Source organism: Oncorhynchus gorbuscha, linkage group LG09, assembly GCF_021184085.1.
Source record: "Oncorhynchus gorbuscha isolate QuinsamMale2020 ecotype Even-year linkage group LG09, OgorEven_v1.0, whole genome shotgun sequence".
NCBI classification, from domain to species: domain Eukaryota; kingdom Metazoa; phylum Chordata; class Actinopteri; order Salmoniformes; family Salmonidae; genus Oncorhynchus; species Oncorhynchus gorbuscha.
Window position 1 is genome coordinate 46,813,199 of NC_060181.1, and position 19,289 is coordinate 46,832,487.

Consider the following 19,289-nt stretch of genomic DNA (forward strand, 5'->3'; position numbering starts at 1 on the left):
CTTTCAAATAAAAATACGGTATACAGAATGTATTGATATCTTTTGGAGAAGAAAATCTATTAATTTGACAAATTAACTGAAGGTGTTTGTATTAGTTTCATATTTTACATTTGAATTCTCTAAAGAAAAACACTGATTTGCATGTTGCAATTGTCTGTCAAGTCTTCTGATGTATGGTGATGATGCCTGGACAGGGCTGTTTGCTCAAGGTCTTTTGTCCCTCTTGTGTCCTCCTTGGTGCTGGAAGCACCATTGACTTTCTCAAGCTGATTGTACATTGAAACCACATGACAGATTCCTACCCTAATGCCCTCAAGGATTATTCCTGTATGGCCGACAGGACTTGGAAGGAATCCCTGAGGACATTTGGTAGTTGGGGATTAGGGACAGGACATTGTAATGTCATGCAGCGAAAACATCTATGTAGCCCGTGAAATTGATATAGCTATGCTGCCCTTCCACACTCAACTAGTATTGTATTTTAATAGTGTAGTCCCTATGTTGTGAATTGTAGGTTACCACCATCAACATATTTGCAAAGGGTTGTGCTGCTTGTGTTTGTGTCATGAGGGGGAAGTAATCATTGAACACTATTTTCCATCTCAATCGTCAAATGTCTGTGCTTGTGGGCCATGGCAGCAGCTATTTCAGCAGGCACGGCAGTGGTGTGTTAGTCTAGCTTTTAACTGATCCATGAAACAATCTCTGTGAGATGCATCTGAAATGGCCTCCTTTTCCCACCATAGTGCACAATTTTTGACCAGACGCTTATGTGCCTTGATCAAAAGAAGTGTGATATATAAAGAACAGGGTTCAATTTCAGACACAGCCTGATAGTTGAAGAGATTAATAAATGAAGACACACCCCCATCTGTCTTTGGCCCAAAAGAACAACATTGAGTCATCTTTATGATGCCTGAGGAGAGTATGTCTGTGTCCCAAATGTTACCCTATTCCCTTTATAGCACTCGTCAAGATTAGTGCACTACATAGGGAATACTAAAATGTCATTTGGGACACAAATGTAAGTGGCTTAAAATAGTCATTTTAAAACTGTGAATAATAAGCAGCCATTTTAAATGTCTCTGCAAAGAGGCTGTAACAATCCATCAGATTTTTTATCTGCTTTTCTCAAAAATGTTATGAGGAAAACAAGATGAGATGGATGCTACATTTTAACGGGTATATTAAATAAAGACAGATATTTACATGGTCTTAAATTTTTTATTTTCTGAATTACTGACATGATGGTTGGTTTAGTTTACCCTAAAAATTTAACTTCTTCCTATTTCAAAATATACACTTTGAAAAATTAAATCCATAATACTTATGTATATGCCTTTGTGTGTAGAAGCTCCAGGTCTTGTCTACTCTCCTTCACAATTCTCGTTGTCTATCAACAATGACAAGCCACCTGGATCTGACAACTGGGATAGAGAATGACTGAGGATAATAGCGGATGATATTGACACACCTATTTGCTGTATCTTCAATTTAAGCCTACTAGAAAGTGTGTGCTTTACACTCCATGCTATATTTTGGATAAAGATTTATCTGTCTAACAGTAGACCGGGGGTGTTTTTTAATGGAAGCCACTCCAAAATAATCCAGGTAAAATCAGGAATTCCACAAGGCAGCTGTCTAGGCCCCTTTTTTCAATATTTTCTAACGACATGACACTGACTGAGTAAAGCGTGTCTATGTATGCGGATGATTCAACCCTACACATCAGCTACTACAGCTACTAAAATTACTGCAACACTTAACAAAGAGCTGCAGTTAGTTTCAGAATGGGTGGCAAGGAATAAGTTACTTCTAAATAGTTTAAACTGATTGGAGTAATCCTGGATTGTAAACTGTCATGGTCACAACTAAACGACTATCACTCCGTAGCACACACTTATGTCATCATGAAGTGCTTGGAAAGACTAGCCAAGGATCAAATCACCTCCACCATACCAATCACCCTACACCCACTTCAATTTGCTTAACGTCCCAATAGGTCCACAGACGATGCAATCGCCATCACACTGCACACTGCCCTATCCCATCTGGACAAGTGGAATACCTATGTAAGAATGCTGTTCATTGACTATAGCTCAGTATTCAACATCATAGTACCCTCCAAGCTCATCTTCAAGCTCGAGGCCCTGGGTCTGAACCCTGCCCTGTGCAATTGGGTCCTGGACTTCCTGATGGTAGGAAACATCTCCACTTCACTGATCCTCAACACTGGGGCCCCACAAGGGTTGCGGGCCCAGCACCCTCCTGTACTCCCTGTTCACCCATGACTGCGTAGCCATGTACGCCTCCAACTCAGTCATCAAGTTTGCAGACAACACAACAGTAGTAGGCTTGATTACCAACAAGGACGAGACCAATTACAAGGAGGAGGTAAGGGCACTCTGAGTGTGGTGTTTTGTCAACAAAACAAAGGAAATTATTGTGGACTTAAGGAAACAGCAGAGGAAGCAACCCCTATCCACATTGACGGGACATCAGCGTAGAAGGTGGAAAGTTAAGTTCCTCTGCTTACGCATCACGGACAAACTGAAATGGTCCATCCATTCACCACAGTGTGGTGAAGAAGGCACAACAGCGCCTCTTCAACCTCAGGAGGTGGAAGAAATGTGGCTTGTCACCTAAAACCATGACAAATTTTTACAGAGGCACAATTGAGAGCATCCTGTCGGGCTGTATCACCGCCTGGTACGGCAACTGAACCGCCGACAACCTCAGGGCCCTCCAGAGGATGGTGCAGTTTACACAATGCATCACCAGGGGCAAACTCTCCAGGACACCTATACCACCCGATGTCATAGGAAGGCCAAAAAGATCAAGGACAACACCCACTCCAGCCACTGCCTAATCACCTCGCTACCATCCAGAAGGCGAGGTCAGTACAGGTGCATCAAAGCTGGGACCGAGAGTCTGAAAAACAGCGATCTCAAGGCCATCAGATTGTTAAACAGCCATTACTAGCAAAAGAGGGGCTGCTGCCAAAATAAACTTGAAATCATTGGCCACTTTAACAAATGGATCACTAGTCACTAATATTGCCACTTTAATAATGTCTACATATCTTTCATCACTTATCTCAATGTATATACTGTATTTTATACCATCTATTGCATCTTAGCCTATGGTGTTCTGTCATTGCTATTCTTATTCCATTCCTTTATTTAGATGTGTGTATTATTTATTGTTAGATTACATGTTAGATATTGCTGCACTGTCGGAAACAGGCACAGACACACACACAATAACATACGCACTATACACACACACACATACATTTTAGATATGTGTTCGTAGAGTCGTGGCCTGAGGGCACACAATGTGTTGTGAAATATGTTGTAAATGTATTGTAATGTTTTTTAAAAACTGTAACACTTCCTTAATTTAGCTGGACCCCAGGAAGAGTAATGGGGATCTATAACAAATACGAAGGGGTAGGTGAAGCTATGGTGCATCTAACCTGCCAACATCTGTAGGCTTACAGTTTTTTCACATCATTGCATAGAAAGAGGAAGCCCATGTTGACTCTGATTTCAGTATTTGTTTCTCAACCCAAAAAAACATTCAATATCCCAATGTAGGGTTAGCCTCAAAAGAAAAAAAAATACTAGTCGATACATAGATTTGAAATCACTGGCCACTTGAATGTTTATATATTTTGGCTTTACTCATCTCTATATACTGTATTATATTTTAGTCTATGCCACTCTGACATTGCTCATCCTAATATGTATATATTATTTAACTAGGCAAGTCGGTTAAGAACCAATTCAAATTGTCAATGAAGACCTACACCGGCCAAACCCTAACCCGGACAATGCTGAGTCATCTGTGCGTCTCCCAATCACAGCCAGTTGTGATACAGTCTGGAATCATAACGAGGTCGCTAGCACTGAGATGCAGTGCCTTATAGACCTCTGCGTCACTCGGGAGCCCACTTTATTCCGTTATTTTACTTTTAGGTTGTGTAGCGTTAGATATTACTGCATTGTTGGAGCTAGAAACACAATCGCTTCGCGCCACCTGCAATAACGTGTATGTGACCCCCCCCAAAAAATGTACACCTTGCCGAAACCCGGGATCGAACCAGGGACCTTTAGATCTTCAGTCTAACGCTCTCCCAACTGAGCTATTTCGGCGGTGCGATAAGTGTGACGTGAAAGCTTTATGTACTAGGGGGGGATTTAAGGGCCTCCACCTTGTGACGTATTTCCCTAGTCAACGCAGGGGATTGTGGGAGGATAGGTTGAGGATCACAGGGAACGTGATAATGGAAGGGAACTCTAAACACCGAACTATTGTAGGTGGAAACACAAAATCCTTAATCTACAAGCAGATTTCTGTGAAAGTAAATTGTATCACTCCTGTGCCACAATTATTTCGTGAAACATCAAAGCGCTCTCTGTATGCGAATGTAACTTACGTTAGCAAGTGTGGCTAGCCAGCCATAGGTGGCCATTGTTTTTGTTTAGTAAACGAAGTGAAAGCAATATAGAACCAGTGTTTTCCCCAGCCGAGGAAGGGCCCAGCAGAGGGGCAAACTGTTTGAGTAATGCGGTTTGGTTTCTCTCGGGAAGATGGATGAAAAGTCCAACAACCAACACCGGCTCTATATTGCCCTGGTGATGGTGTTGCTCTTTGGTGTTATTGTGCTTCAGTACGTTTGTCCTAGCTCCGATTGCCAGCTGTTGCACATAGGATCATTGTCCTCCAGGTCGGGCGGCAATGCCATCGGGTCCCGGGGAGAGGTAAACAACATTGGCCTCAGTGGAAAGGACCCGTACGTCGCTGAGGACGGTGCCCTAGCCCGGTTCGTTCCCCGCTTCAATTTCACAACTTCCGACCTCAGTCGCCTCGTTGACTTCAATATCAAGGGGGACGATGTTATTGTTTTTCTTCACATCCAGAAGACAGGGGGCACAACCTTTGGTCGACATTTAGTGCGTAATATTAAACTCGAGAGGCCTTGTGAGTGTCATGCTGGCCAAAAGAAATGTACCTGTTACCGGCCAGGTAAAAGGGAAACGTGGCTTTTCTCCCGGTTCTCGACCGGATGGAGCTGCGGTCTTCACGCGGACTGGACAGAGCTGACCAACTGCGTGCCGTCCCTCATGAACATGCGTGAGCCACCCAAGAAGCCTACAGTTCCCAGGTGAGTGTCACTCAAGAGTATAACGAGGAATGGATTTGACATCAATTGTAGACGAACATTTCAATTTGTTCAGCATCTTCTCCCAATATTGAATCCACAGCTCATATTTAATTATGTATGATCTTTGAGTGGTAATCCAGATTTTGTCTGGTATTGTTTGTGTAGCTTCTCTCATGTCAGTGTAAAATGTGTTGTGAGCCAAATTGTTGGGAAAATGTGTGTTTTTGGGAGGAGTAAGAATTAAATATTGTTGGCACTCTGCATGAACTCACACTTTGAAGGCATGATTGGGTGTGTGGGTTGGGTGATCTGCAGAGAGACTGTGAGATGGTTGGGATACAGTGCATACAGAGGCTGTGTCCCAAATTACCCCCTTATATTCCTCTATATAGTCCACTGGTTTTGATCAGAGGCCCTGATCAAAAGTAGTGCACTTTATAGGAAATAGCATGCCATTTGTGACGTAAACTCATTGAGGCCATTTCGTTGGTTATTATTAGTTAGGTGAATTTTCAGAGGTGCTGAATCCAAAACCCCAAATATAAAGACAAATGAACTGACCTAGGTCTCTTCTCTCTCAGCCGGAACTACTACTACATCACCATCCTGCGTGACCCGGTGTGGCGCTACCTGAGCGAGTGGCGGCACGTGCAGCGTGGTGCCACCTGGAAGGCCTCCCTGCACGTGTGTGATGGTCGCTCCCCCACGCTGGCCGAGCTACCCAGCTGCTACCCCGGGGATGACTGGTCAGGCTGCTCTCTGAAGGATTTCATGGACTGCCCCTACAACCTGGCCAACAACCGGCAGGTCCGCATGCTGGCAGATCTCAGCCTAGTGGGCTGTTACAACGACTCGGCCATGAGCGAGGACGAGCGCTGGGCCGTGTTATTAGAGAGCGCCAAGCGGAACCTGCGGGGTATGGCCTTCTTTGGCCTGACAGAGTACCAGAGGAAAACCCAGTATCTGTTTGAGAAGACCTTCCGCCTGGCGTTCATCGCCCCCTTCACCCAGCTCAACGGGACGCGGGCGAGCAGTGTAGAGGTCGCCCCTGAGACGCAACAACGGATCCGCCAGCTGAACCAATGGGACGTGGAGCTGTATGAGTACGCACGCGACCTGTTCCTCCAGCGCTTCCAGGTGGCCCGTCAGCAGGAGAGGAGGCAGGCCAGGGAGAAGAGGCAGCAGGAGAGGAGGAGGCTTCGAGGGAGGCTGGGGTCAACTAGGCTGGGGATAGGATGGCCGGTGGCGATGTGGCCCAGCAACAAGCCCCAGTGGACAGAGACCCAGGCCGGGGAGGCGATCACCACCCACCTACGATCACCCTCCCCAGAGATGAAGCAGGAGAGGGAAGGTGGACAGGCGGTTGAGGCTGAGGTGCAGCTGCCAGAGTGGTGGGGTCTGGAGGAGAACAGCACCATGGAGGACTACATGGACAATGTGGAACAGTGGCGGTAGTAGTGAGAGGACCAAGCCGAAGAAGGAGTGAGCCATGTGAATTTTCCAGGCTTGCCTTGTCTGCACAGACATTATGGGTGTGTCCCAATATCTCCTTTCTCCCGAAGTGTGCACATGTTCACGTCCCTTCGTGATTTTGAAAGGAAATGACTGGTATAAGAAAAATGTGGTTTTGCCCATGCCTACACCAATCCAGCGCTATTAAATATTTGGGGAATAGTGAACAAATGCACACTTCAGGAACAAAGAGATATGGGACACATCCATTTTCAAAACTCAACGCTAACCACGCACAGCTCCCTTTAGCCTGCATCCCAACCTTTAATCCAGGGGTTCCCAAACATTTTTGGCCATGACCCCATTTTGATGTGTGAAAATTCTCCCAACCCCAACCATGTGAAATTTACTATGGCGGTCAATTGAAAAACATTCCTTCAGTATTTCTGATTGTATTCTCAACCCACCCTCATATACTTTTAATGTGGGGCCATGACAGTCAATTGCAAATTAGTCTGACAAAATGGATCTCATCTCACCAACACTAATGAGAGGGGTGTGCATGATGCATGTCGCATCGGAGCTACTCAAAGTCAGGGGACGTGGTCGACAGTGCGCATCTCATCTCTCCTGTCACATTCAACCTGGATCGATATTTGTTTTTAATGCAGACGAGAGCACTGAATCAGTGTACCATTAGTTTTAATACCCGGAGGGAGATGGCACAGTTTTCCCTTTGAGTTAGGTCCCAAAACTCCTCCATAGTGACCCGTGAATCAGCTGTGTCATTTCACTTACGGGCATGTCAACTGCGCCAGGATCACAGTCAAATGGATTTCCATCTGTATAATATTTTTATATTTCCCCTGCATGCTTGCGTTCAGTTCCCCAAATATGTCTGTTACATAGGCAAGGAGACACATCTTCTTTTCATTACACAGATAGTCAACAAAGTCTGTTTTTACATCCATTGCGAATGACAACCGTTCCACTCGCAATTCTAAAAATCATTCCAACACTAACCCTTGATAACCACCAAGCCTCGTGTGAAATGGAACATTGTCATGCTATGATCCCATATGTCCACATAGTTTTGTGAACAGGCTTACGCGATATAGTTTACAATCTAAGTTACCTGCTGCATATCTCCAAGTTCTGTGCACAGCTCTTTTGCCGCCAGTTGCTCTTGGTGTATCCATTATGGCTCAGTGGGTGTGTCATACAATGCATCCATATGGCAGGTGGAGACACATTCATAACTAGAGTGCACAGGCCTACCCGCCGTCCCGTGATAGATGGATCCCCAACTGTGCAAAAGCCCACCATTCAATCCCATGGAATCTGTTTTTGTTAATATAGCCACGGGGCACACTAAACATCCCCTGTGCCGTTTCATGCTCGTGAATCGTGAGACGGAACAATATGTCGTTGAGAATAGCATCCCCCGACATGTAGTGAACAAAAGTCAATGCATCTCGGCCCTCACAGCTAGCATCCAATTGGAGAGCATAAGGTGGGGAGTTATCTGACAAAGGTGTTGATGTGAGTTTATGTGCCTTTGCCTCACCACATTGTTTTCACCATGTCAATTGTGGCCAGTAGTATCAAAGTCTCTGAAATAGTGTATGGTTTCATAGCATACTGGGCTTAGCCATTCACCGTGGAATAATTTTAAGTGCAATGGTCAAGTGTGGCCTTTTCCAATGATCTAAGGGCGCTCTCTGGTTGACTTTCACATTTTTAGATTTTAATAATTTTCATCTCAATTTTTAAGGTGACCCACATTACAATGATTTTGAGAGACAAAGACAATATTATAACAGGAATTTGGAAATTCTCCTGCGACCCCATTTTCATATCAGGCGACCCCTACGGGGTCACGACCCCTAGTTTGGGAACCGCTGCTTTAGTCCATGGCCAGTTTTCCATTTCGCTATACCTACTTATGTTTCTTGAATGTAATTTGTTTTCATGTACTTCAATTACCCACATTGTGGCCAAGACATTTCTGAGAGAGAATACAGTGCTTGTCCCAATTGGCACCCTATTCCCTAATATAGTGCACTAGTTTTTGACTAGAACCTGGTCAAAATTAGTGCACTATATAGAGAATAGAGTGCCATTTGGTCCAGGCCCACCACCAATCCCATGCCCTTCGCAATCACCCAAGCCTTCTGAGGAGATCCCTACGATTCTGGTGCAGAACTGTTGGTTACAGAAATGTTTTAATTATAATCATTTTGATATTGAGGTACAGTGCATTCAGGAAGTATTCAGACCCCTTGACTTTTTCCACATTTACTTACGTTACATCCTCATTTTAAAATGGATTCGATTGTTTTTTTTTCTCATCAATCTACACACAATACCACATAATGACAAAGCAAAAACAGGTTTAAGGAATCTTTAAAAAAAATATATATATATTCCAATGTACATTATTATTCAGACCCTTTACTCAGTACTTTGTTGAAGCACCTTTGGCAGCCATCTAGTCATCTTAATTATGACGCTATAAGTGTGGCACACCTGTATTTGGAGAGTTTCTCCCATTCTTCTCTGCAGATCCTCTTAAGCTCTGTCAGGTTGGATGGGGAGTGTCACTGCACAGCTATTTTCAGGTCTCTCCAGAGGTGTTCAACTTCAGGCTCTGGCTGGGCCGCTCAAGGACATTCAGAGACTTGTCCCAAAGCCACTTATGCGTTGTCTTGGCTGTGTGCTTAGGGTCGTTGTCCTTCTGGAAGGTTAACCTTCACCCCAATCTGAGGTCTTGAGCCCTCTCGAGCAGGATCACTGTGCTTTGCTCCTTTAATCTTTCCCTTGATCATGACTAGTCTCAGTCCCTGCCACTGAAAAACACCCCCACAGAATGATGCTGCCACCACCATGCTTCACCGTAGGGATGATGCCAGGTTTCCTTCAGACGTGACGCTTGGCATTCAGGCCAAAGAGTTTCATCTTGGTTTCATCAGACCAGAGAATCTTGTTTCTCATGGTCTGAGAGTCATTTTGGTGCCTTTTGGCAAACTCCAAGCAGGCTGTCATGTGCCTTCTACTGAGGAGTGGCTTCCGTCTGGCCACTCTACCATAAAGGCCTGATTGGTGTAATGGTGCAGAGATGGTTGAGCTCTAGAGCTCTGTCAGAGTGAACATTGGGTTCTTGGTCACCTCTCTAACCAAGGCCCTTCTCCCCCGATTGCTCAGTTTGGATGTGTGGCCAGCTCTAGGAATTGTCTTGCTGGTTCCTAACATCCCAATGGGACTCCCAATCACAGCCTGCCCGTGACATTCTGGAATTGAACCAGTGTCTGTAGTGACCCCTCTTGCACTGAGATACAGTGCCTTGACCGCTGCGCCACTCTGGAGCCCATTATCAATGGAAACGGGATGCACCTGAGCTAATTTGAGTCTCATAGCAAAGGGTCTGAATACATTTGTAAGGAATAATTTTTGTTGATACGTTTGATAACATTTCTAAACCTGTTTTTGCTTAGTCATTATGGGTTATTGTAAGTAGATTGAGGAAAACATGTTAAATAGATTTAGTTTAGAAAAAGGCTGTAATGTAACAAAATGTGGAAAAGGTTAAGGGGTCTGAATACAACTGGTTTTGTTTGAAAGAGAATAAGCTATGTTTTTGTTTTCACTGAGATTTTTGTATTCGTATTATGCTACTATTTTTGTCATGACTTAATGTAGGTCAGGGTAAAGCTGTTGAATGATTTGTCGGATGACATGCAGCTTACAAATGACTGAGAAAGACTTAAGTGATCGTGCGGAAAGAAACACATTTCTCACAAAATTAGATTTGTATAATTACCTCAATCTGTAGCACACCTGTCTGTTATATTCACTTTTTATGCTATCCTTGTCTTCTCCTTTGTATATTAAACAAAAATAATGCACTGGTGTCATGTCTTGTTACTAATATGCATTAGTTTGTTGGTATGTCCACATCCTTACTACACATGTGTAACCTACATGCTTGTCTCTGGTTGGTACAAATGTGTTGCCAGCCAGGTCACGATTGGACCATCAAGTTGTCTCGTCGTTGCCTTCTCTGTTTGCTCCAGCAGGAGGTGCCGATTCCATGTGACCACAACTGTCTCCACTGAAAATGTAATCTCTAGTTTTTTTTATAAATCTGGTCTAGTCTAAATTATAATCCCTGTCTGTAAATTATACTTTTGATGTATTACTTGATTGGGCAAGGAATAAATTGATGGAAATCTGAATACTGCACATGCTACAATAACACCACAGTGCACCATGCATAGGTACCATGGGCACATTTTTGAACATTCAGATAGAACTATACTATGTAGAATAAGGAATCACATCTCTGTTTATGCCATTTCTATCTGCAACATTTGGCCGCTGAATGTGGCCCTGGCATACAAGTATGGTTATTCTTAGTTGTGTCTGGCACATCTCATTTGGGTTGAGGTCTGGTGATTGTGGAGGTGAGGTCATCTGATGCTGTACTCCATTACTCTCCTTCTTGGTCAAATAGCCCTTACACAGCCTGGAGGTGTGTTGGGTCATTGTCCTTTTGAAAAACAAATTATAGTACCGCTAAGCGCAAACCAGATGGGATGGCGTAACGCTGCACAATGTTGTGGTAGCCATGCTGGTTAAGTGTGCCTTGAATTCTAAATAAATCACTGACAGTGTCACCAGCAAAGCACCATCACACCTCTTCCTCCATGCTACACGGTGGGAACTGCACATGCGGAGATGATTCGTTCACCTACTCTGCGTCTCACAAAGATACGGCGGGTGGAAACAAAAATAAAAATATTGGACTCATCAGACCAAAGGACAGATTTCCACTGGTCTAATGTTTCTTGGCCCAAGCAAGTCTCTCCTTATTGGTGTCCTTTAGTAGTGGTTTCTTTGCAGCAATTTAACCATGAAGGCCTGATTCACGCAGTCTGACCATTTAATGTTGAGATTTGTCTGTTACTTGAACTCTGTGAAGCATTTATTTCGGCTGCGATCTGAGGCTGGTAACGAATGAACGTATCATCTGCAACAAAGGTAACTCTGGGTCTTCCTTTCCTGTGGCGAAATCCTTGAATGAGTAGGTGTGTCTAATACAGTATATACAGTGCCTTGCGAAAGTATTCGGCCCCCTTGAACTTTGCGACCTTTTGCCATATTTCAGGCTTCAAACATAAAGATATAAAACTGTATTTTTTTATGAAGAATCAACAACAAGTGGGACACAATCATGAAGTGGAACGACATTTATTGGATATTTCAAACTTTTAAAAAACTGAAAAATTGGGCGTGCAAAATTATTCAGCCCCTTTACTTTCAGTGCAGTAAACTCTCTCCAGATGTTCAGTGAGGATCTCTGAATGATCCAATGTTGACCTAAATGACTAATGATGATAAATACAATCCACCTGTGTGTAAATCAAGTCTCTGTATAAATGCACCTGCACTGTGATAGTCTCAGAGGTCCGTTAAAAGCGCAGAGAGCATCATGAAGAACAAGGAACACACCAGGCAGGTCCGAGATACTGTTGTGAAGAAGTTTAAAGCCGGATTTGGATACAGAAAGATTTCCCAAGCTTTAAACATCCCAAGGAGCACTGTGCAAGCGATAATATTGAAATGGAAGGAGTATCAGACCACTGCAAATCTACCAAGACCTGGCCGTTCCTCTAAACTTTCAGCTCATATAAGGAGAAGACTGATCAGAGATGCAGCCAAGAGGGCCATGAGCACTCTGGATGAACAGCAGAGATCTACAGCTGAGGTGGGAGACTCTGTCCATAGGACAACAATCAGTCGTATATTGCACAAATCGGGCCTTTATGGAAGAGTGGCAAGAAGAAAGCCATTTCTTAAAGATATCCATAAAAAGTGTTGTTTAAAGTTTGCCACAAGCCACCTGGGAGACACACCAAACATGTGGAAGAAGGTGCTCTGGTCAGATGAAACCAAAATTGAACTTTTTGGCAACAATGCAAAACGTTATGTTTGGCGTAAAAGCAACACAGCTCATCGCCCTGAACACACTATCCCCACTGTCAAACATGGTGGTGGCAGCATCATGGTTTGGGCCTCCTTTTCTTCAGCAGGGACAGGGAAGATGGTTAAAATTGATGGGAAGATGGATGGAGCCAAATACAGGACCATTCTGGAAGAAAACCTGATGGAGTCTGCAAAAGACCTGAGACTGGGACGGAGAAGACAATGATCCAAAACATAAAGCAAAATCTACAATGGAATGGTTCAAAAATAAACATATCCAGGTGTTAGAATGGCCAAGTCAAAGTCCAGACCTGAATCCAATCCAGAATCTGTGGAAAGAACTGAAAACTGCTCTTCACAAATGCTCTCCATCCAACCTCACTGAGCTCGAGCTGTTTTGCAAGGAGGAATGGGAAATAATGTCAGTCTCTCGATGTGCAAAACTGATAGAGACATACCCCAAGCGACTTACAGCTGTAATCGCAGCAAAAGGTGGCGCTACAAAGTATTAACTTAAGGGGGCTGAATAATTTTGCATGCCCAATTTTTCAGTTTTTGATTTGTTAAAAAAGTTTGAAATATCCAATAAATGTCGTTCCACTTCATGATTGTGTCCCACTTGTTACAGTTTTATATCTTTATGTTTGAAGCCTGAAATGTGGCAAAAGGTCGCAAAGTTCAAGGGGGCCGAATACTTTCGCAAGGCACTGTACATTTCACATCGACAATCATAAAGAAATCCATTAATATTGTGTTTGGGAAGGTCATAAATACATGGTACTAAGACAATTTATTTCAAAATAACAGAATGTTTTAAGATGTATGTATCTGTGCTGTAGTAGCTGAGGCTGTGGCTACGCCATGTCAAATATATTTACTTGTTCATTTCCGTAGCAGACGTCACACACTTATATTCCCCAGCCCTTTACAATATGAATATAACATAATAAAATATTTTCCCCAAATGGGTATTTGGTGACTGCAGCATGGAGCTGCAGTTATTCTTGGAAAACGTTTTATTTTGAAACAGAGAACACAATCTGCACAATTTGTTGTGTTGTTTGGCAAAACTAGGTTAATTATAAACCTTGGAATATGCTCTTTCAGATAGGATATAGCAATCAAAATGTCTGGCCTGCATGGACCTCTGTGGTTGAACTAGCATTAATGGCAACAGTGGCTGACAAAATACTATGACGTCATGCACTCCAACACTCCCATGCGTCCTGTAAGCTGTGCTGCGGTATGATGCAACTTTTAAATGAGGACCCACTGCATGTCATTTATGAGTATTGCCTACGAGTACATGCCAGTTACATGTGTGTATCCTGTATACTGTTTGTTTTTGTGTAAGTGGTGCTTTCACGAACTGAAGGGATTATAGATACTTAATTACTTTGCTCTCTCTCTCTAGCTGTGGACTTTCACACTCATTGTGGCCCATAGGTCCCCTCGTCTTCTCCTCCACCTCTCTTTAGTCCATCACTCTATCCACACCACTCTCTCTCTGTTTCTCGGTCTCTTGCTTATCCTTAATTTTTGAAGAAATGAATTTGTTCAAAACTGTGAAACTATCGTCTTTCTCTCTCTTTGAGACAACTCACATTGTATGCACTGCAGTGCTAGCTAGCTGTAGCTTATGCCTTCAGTACTAGATTCATTCTCTGAACCTTTGATTGGGTGGACAACATGTCAGTTGATGCTGCAAGAGCTCTGAAAGTTTGAAGGATGTCCTCCGAAAGTTGTCATAATTTCTGTGTAAGTCTCTGGAAGGGGGTGAGAACCATGAGCCTCATAGATTTTGTATTGAAGTCAATGTACCCACAGGAGAACGGAAGCCAGCTGTCCATGGTGCTACTCTACGGAGTGATGTTGAGGCTACTGTAGAAATTCATTGCAAAACAGTGTGTTTTAATCAATTATTTTGGTGACGTGGATATTTTTAGTATAGTTATATCGAAAAAGGAGATGTTTATATATTTATATATTTATTTAATGTTTTCTTGTTTTTCAATCAACAAACAACACATTCCACTTTCACAGATGTGGCAGAACCGACAGTAGCTCCAGTGGTTGTTGTCCTTGATGATCTTTTTGGCCATCCTGTGACATCGGGTGGTGTAGGTGTCCTCGAGGGCAGTTTGTTTGCCCCCGGTGATGCGTTGTGCAGACTGCACCACCCTCTGGAGAGCTGGTGTGGGCGGTGCAGTTTTCCGTACCAGGCGGTGATACAGCCGACAGGATGTTCTCAATTGTGTATCTGTAAAAGTTTGAGGTTAAAGACCACACTGCCTGTGTGGGTGGACCATTTCAGCTATTGGCACCTCCAAGCTTCCCTCTCCCAGAAACGGTTCGCTGACCGGCGAGGGAAGCTTGATGGAGGTGTTGATGTGCGGTCTCCCAAACTTGCTTGCTCCGTCAAAATCACTCATTGACGGCAGGCACAGTTCCGGGCTCGGTCTCCCATGGGAACACGGGGGGTTGGTACCTGAGGACACACTGAAAAGGAGTGAGATGGAGTGAGGAATGCCGCAGGAAGTTCTGTGAGTATTTGGCCCAGACTGGATAGCAACTCCACTCGTGTGGTTGGTGGGTGCAGTGTTGGCGAAAGTACTTCCCTATTTCCCGATGCAGATGTTCCACCTGTCTGTTGGTTTGGGGATGGTATCCGGAGGATAGGCTGACGGAGATCCCCAGTCAGTCGCAGAAGGCTCACCACACCCTGGAGATGAACTGGGGTCCCCGATCGAACTGGGGTCCCAGATCCAAAGCAATGTCTTCCGGAATCCCATACAGACAAAACACCTGTTGGAACATGCACTCAGCCATTTCCATGGCATTAGGTAGATGCGGAAGGGGGATGAGTCGGCTCATCTGGGAGAACCGGTCCACTACAATTTAAATAGGTTTGAAGCCCGAAGAGTGCGGCGGATCCGTGAGGAAATCCATGGCAATGTGAGACTATGGTCTGTGTGAAATAGGTAAAGGCTCGCGTTTACCGGTAGTTGGCAAGGGCTCTTTGCCCATGCACAGACAGGACAGGAGAGAACGTAATCTTGGACGTCTGCTGTTAGGGATGACCACCAGAACTTGCATGTCAGTAGCTCCGTGGTCCAAGTGATTCCAGGAAAGCCAGAACTCAGCGAGGTATGGCACCAATGCATTAGTTGGGGTCTGACGGACGCCGGAACATAGGCATTGCCTGCAGGGGTGTCGGAAGGTGCTGGGTTTTGGCATAGGGCCTCTTGGACGGCTGATTGGATTTCCCACTGTATGGGTCCCAGGACGCAAGACGGAGACAGCATGGGCTTGGGAGCTGGGTTAGAGGAAGGGGAGTCAAAGGAATCAGCCTTCACATTTTTCTTGCCGGGTAGATAGGTGACGGTGAAGTTGAAGTGGGTGAAGAAGAGTGCCCAGCGAGCCTGTCTGGGGTTGTGCCTCTTAGCACTTCTTAAGTACTCCAAATTGAGGTGGTCGGTAAGGACAAGGAATGGGTGATGAGCTCCCTCTAACCAGTGGCACTCTTCGATAGCCAACTTCATGGCGAGAAGCTCTTGACCCGCTGAGAGAGAATCGCTCCTACGCCGACTTCAGAAGCATCCACCTCCAGAACAAAAGGAAGGGTAGGATCTGGATGCCTAAGGATGAGTGCGGAGGTGAACAGGCATTGCAAGGTCTCAAATGCAGTAAGGGTGGTGGCGGTCCATTGGAGGGTACGGGTATTTTGGCTGGTGAGAGCTGAGAGAGGAGCGGTTGTGCTGCTGCAGTTTTGGATGAACCGGCGGTAGTAGTTGGAGAACCCTAGGAACCGTTGTAGTTCCTTTACGGTGGTAGGTTTGGGCCAGTTAATCACGGCTGTGACTTTGCCTTCGTCATGTTAACCCCTCCTGTTGTCAGCACGAACCCTAGGAAGGTTACCATAGTAACGTGAAATGCACTTTTCTCAGCCTTGACATAAAGATGGTGGTCCTGTATTTGTTGGAGGACCTGTTTCACATGCTGTACGTGTTCTGAAAGGGAGTGAGAGTAGATCAGATATCGTCAATGTACACGATGATGAACTGGCTGATTATGTCCTGGAAAACTCCATTCATGAAGGACTGGAAGACTGCGGGAGCATTTGTGAGACTGTAGAGCATAAAAGGTATTTGTAGTGACCCCTAGCATTGATGAACGCAGTCTTCCACTCATCCCCACTTTGGATATGGACCAGTTTGTAAGCACTACGTAGGTCCAGTTTGGAGTAGATGGTAGCCTGTCCAACTTGTTCTAGTGTGGCCGGAATCAGAAGAAGAAAGAAACGATTCTTGCTGGTAAGGTCATTGAGGGGTAGGTAATCTCTGCAGGGACAGCCACTACCATCTTTTTCTTCACAAAAAGAAACTGGATGCAGCCGGAGACGTGGTTGGACGGATGAATCCCATATAGTCCATGTAAAAAACCTGTCTTATCAGGATGAACAATACCAGGTAAAACTTTTTTAATTCTGAGTGCGATGTATTTCGTCCAGTTTTGGATCTTTATATTTGCATTCTGGGTCCCAATTTGTAAGTCGTTCTGGATAAGAGCGTCTGCTAAATGACTTAAATGTAAATGTAAATGTCTTGTTTTAATAATAGTGAAATTAGACCTTCCTGCTGAGTACCTGACAGACTACAATTTCTATATGAGTAGTTAACTGTTAGGGATAGGGGGCAGCATTTTCACTTTGGATGAATTGTGTGCCCATAGTGAACTGCATCCTACTCTGTCCTAGATGCTAATATATGCATATTATTATTACTATTGGATATAAAACACTCTGAAGTTTCTAAAACTGTTTCTGTGAGATTTACAGAACTCATAGGGCAGGCAAACTTCCAAACAGGAAGTGGAAATTCTAGGGCTGGTCGATTTCAAGTCATCAGCTATCCAAATCCAAACAAGATATGGATCTGTTCGCACTTCCTACGCCTTCCACTAGATGTCAACAGTCAGTAGAACGTGGAATGAAGCCTCTAGTCTGATGTATGACCGGATGGGAGGGGAATGAGTCAGTGGACTGTCAGAATGCAAGTTCCTGGTTGCGCAAATTACTGTTGATATCGCCTGCGTTCCATGACTCTGCAGACAAAAACGAATGCTCCAGTTGGAACGTTATTGGATATATATGAAAATAACATCATGAAGATTGATTCTCTACTTAGTTTGACCAACATGTTATATGAGTGTTATCGGATGAAGATTATCAAAATGTTAAAAGGCAGCGTGCGAAATTCAAAAATATTTTTTTGAAATATTTAACTGTCACACATTAACAAGTCCAATACAGCAAATGAAAGATAAACATCTTGTTAATCTACCCATCGTGTCTGATTTTTAAAAATGTTTTACAGCGAAAACACAATATATATTTAAGATAGATCACCACCAAATCAAAAAAACACAGCCATTTTTCCCAGCCAAAGATAGTCACAAAAGCAGAAAGTTAAAGAGATAAAATGAATTACTAACCTTTGATAATCTTCATCAGATGACACTCATAGGACATCATGTTACACAATACATTTGTGTTTTGTTCGATAATGTGCATATTTATATCCACAAATCTCGGTTTACATTAGCGCCATGTTCAGAAATGCATCCAAAATATCTGGAGTAATTACAGAGAGTCACGTCAAATAACAGAAATACTCATCATAAACTTTGATGAAAGATACATATACATGTACGTTTGACATATAATTAAAGATACAATGGTTATTAACCTCTTGCGCCGAGCCATCCCGGATCCGGTATCGTGACTAAAGCTTCAAGCTCATTACCATACCTTAAGGGAAGATTTCGGCAGTACCTGTATGGTTAGTGAGAAAGTCCATATTGCAAATGTACGGTCCCTTACTAGACGTCCGAAATCGTTTGTAAAATTCGCGGACGGCGTCGGGCCGAGCGGCAGGGCCGGACCTACCAGGAATTCATCAAATGAACTTTGTCGGACATTCGGTTTCCGTTTTACAAAAATAATAAGATTTATGTCATTTTTCCGATGTCCCGGAAATTCCCACAAGAGGGCATAAGCAATCATATTGCTATTGGACAAAACATCACGATTCACGACGGGGCCTTATCTCGAAAACTGAAAATATTTAGAAGCCGAAACTCGGTGAGCGTAGGGGCGGCATAATGGGCAGTTGGCCCCGAACAAGATGGCCTCAACGGTTTTTGAGTTATGGCCATTTATCTGGGATTAAAGGTCCAAAATGAAAATAGAGAAATTATTTTTCCACTTCACGTCAAAGTCAAGGAGCCTCCGGTGTCAATAAAAAAAGAACCAGCCATTTATCTATCGTCATTTAAGAGAAATCGTACAACGACACCTTGGTGATGTTCACGGATAGGTGTTTTTTTTTTTCAACGGTTACAGATCCAGTTGCAGGGTGTTCTTACGAATCTTTTTAAAGTGTGCTGCGGAGCTCTGTGAGATTTCTGTGATTTTCTATGATTTTCTGAAATAACACACACTCACTAAACCCTCCGTAAATAACGCAGTTCTTAACGTAAAGACTTAAAACTCAGGATTCTGTAAAGGCATACCCCAATCATGATATGAGTTTATTTATAGCTTCCTGTGCCAACCGGAAGTGCCTTTAATGGTGTCACAGTGGCAGTTTCCATGGGTTAAAAAGGTCAGATCTTTTCAAAA

General features: G+C 43.8%; 1 protein-coding gene and 1 non-coding gene across 2 annotated transcripts; one reads left to right on the forward strand and one right to left on the reverse strand.

Moving 5' to 3' along the window:
• Positions 1 to 4,084: 4,084 nt before the first annotated feature.
• Positions 4,085 to 4,157, reverse strand: trnaf-gaa. The gene has a single exon. It is a non-coding gene; the product is annotated as a tRNA-Phe (tRNA).
• A 68-nt stretch (positions 4,158 to 4,225) lies between these two features.
• On the forward strand, positions 4,226 to 8,976 carry hs6st2 (heparan sulfate 6-O-sulfotransferase 2). Its single transcript, XM_046362601.1, has 2 exons — positions 4,226 to 5,170; positions 5,752 to 8,976. The coding sequence occupies exons 1-2, from the start codon at positions 4,596 to 4,598 to the stop codon at positions 6,623 to 6,625; spliced, it is 1,449 nt and encodes a 482-aa protein (XP_046218557.1). The 5' UTR covers positions 4,226 to 4,595; the 3' UTR covers positions 6,626 to 8,976.
• Positions 8,977 to 19,289: the final 10,313 nt, after the last annotated feature.

Excerpts from the sequence above, each read along its gene's own strand:
- hs6st2 (XM_046362601.1), top strand. The coding sequence starts at position 4,596 with ATGGATGAAAAGTCCAACAACCAACACCGGCTCTATATTGCCCTGGTG. Across the intron at positions 5,171-5,751 it reads AAGAAGCCTACAGTTCCCAG|CCGGAACTACTACTACATCA; the intron begins GTGAGTGTCACT and ends CTTCTCTCTCAG.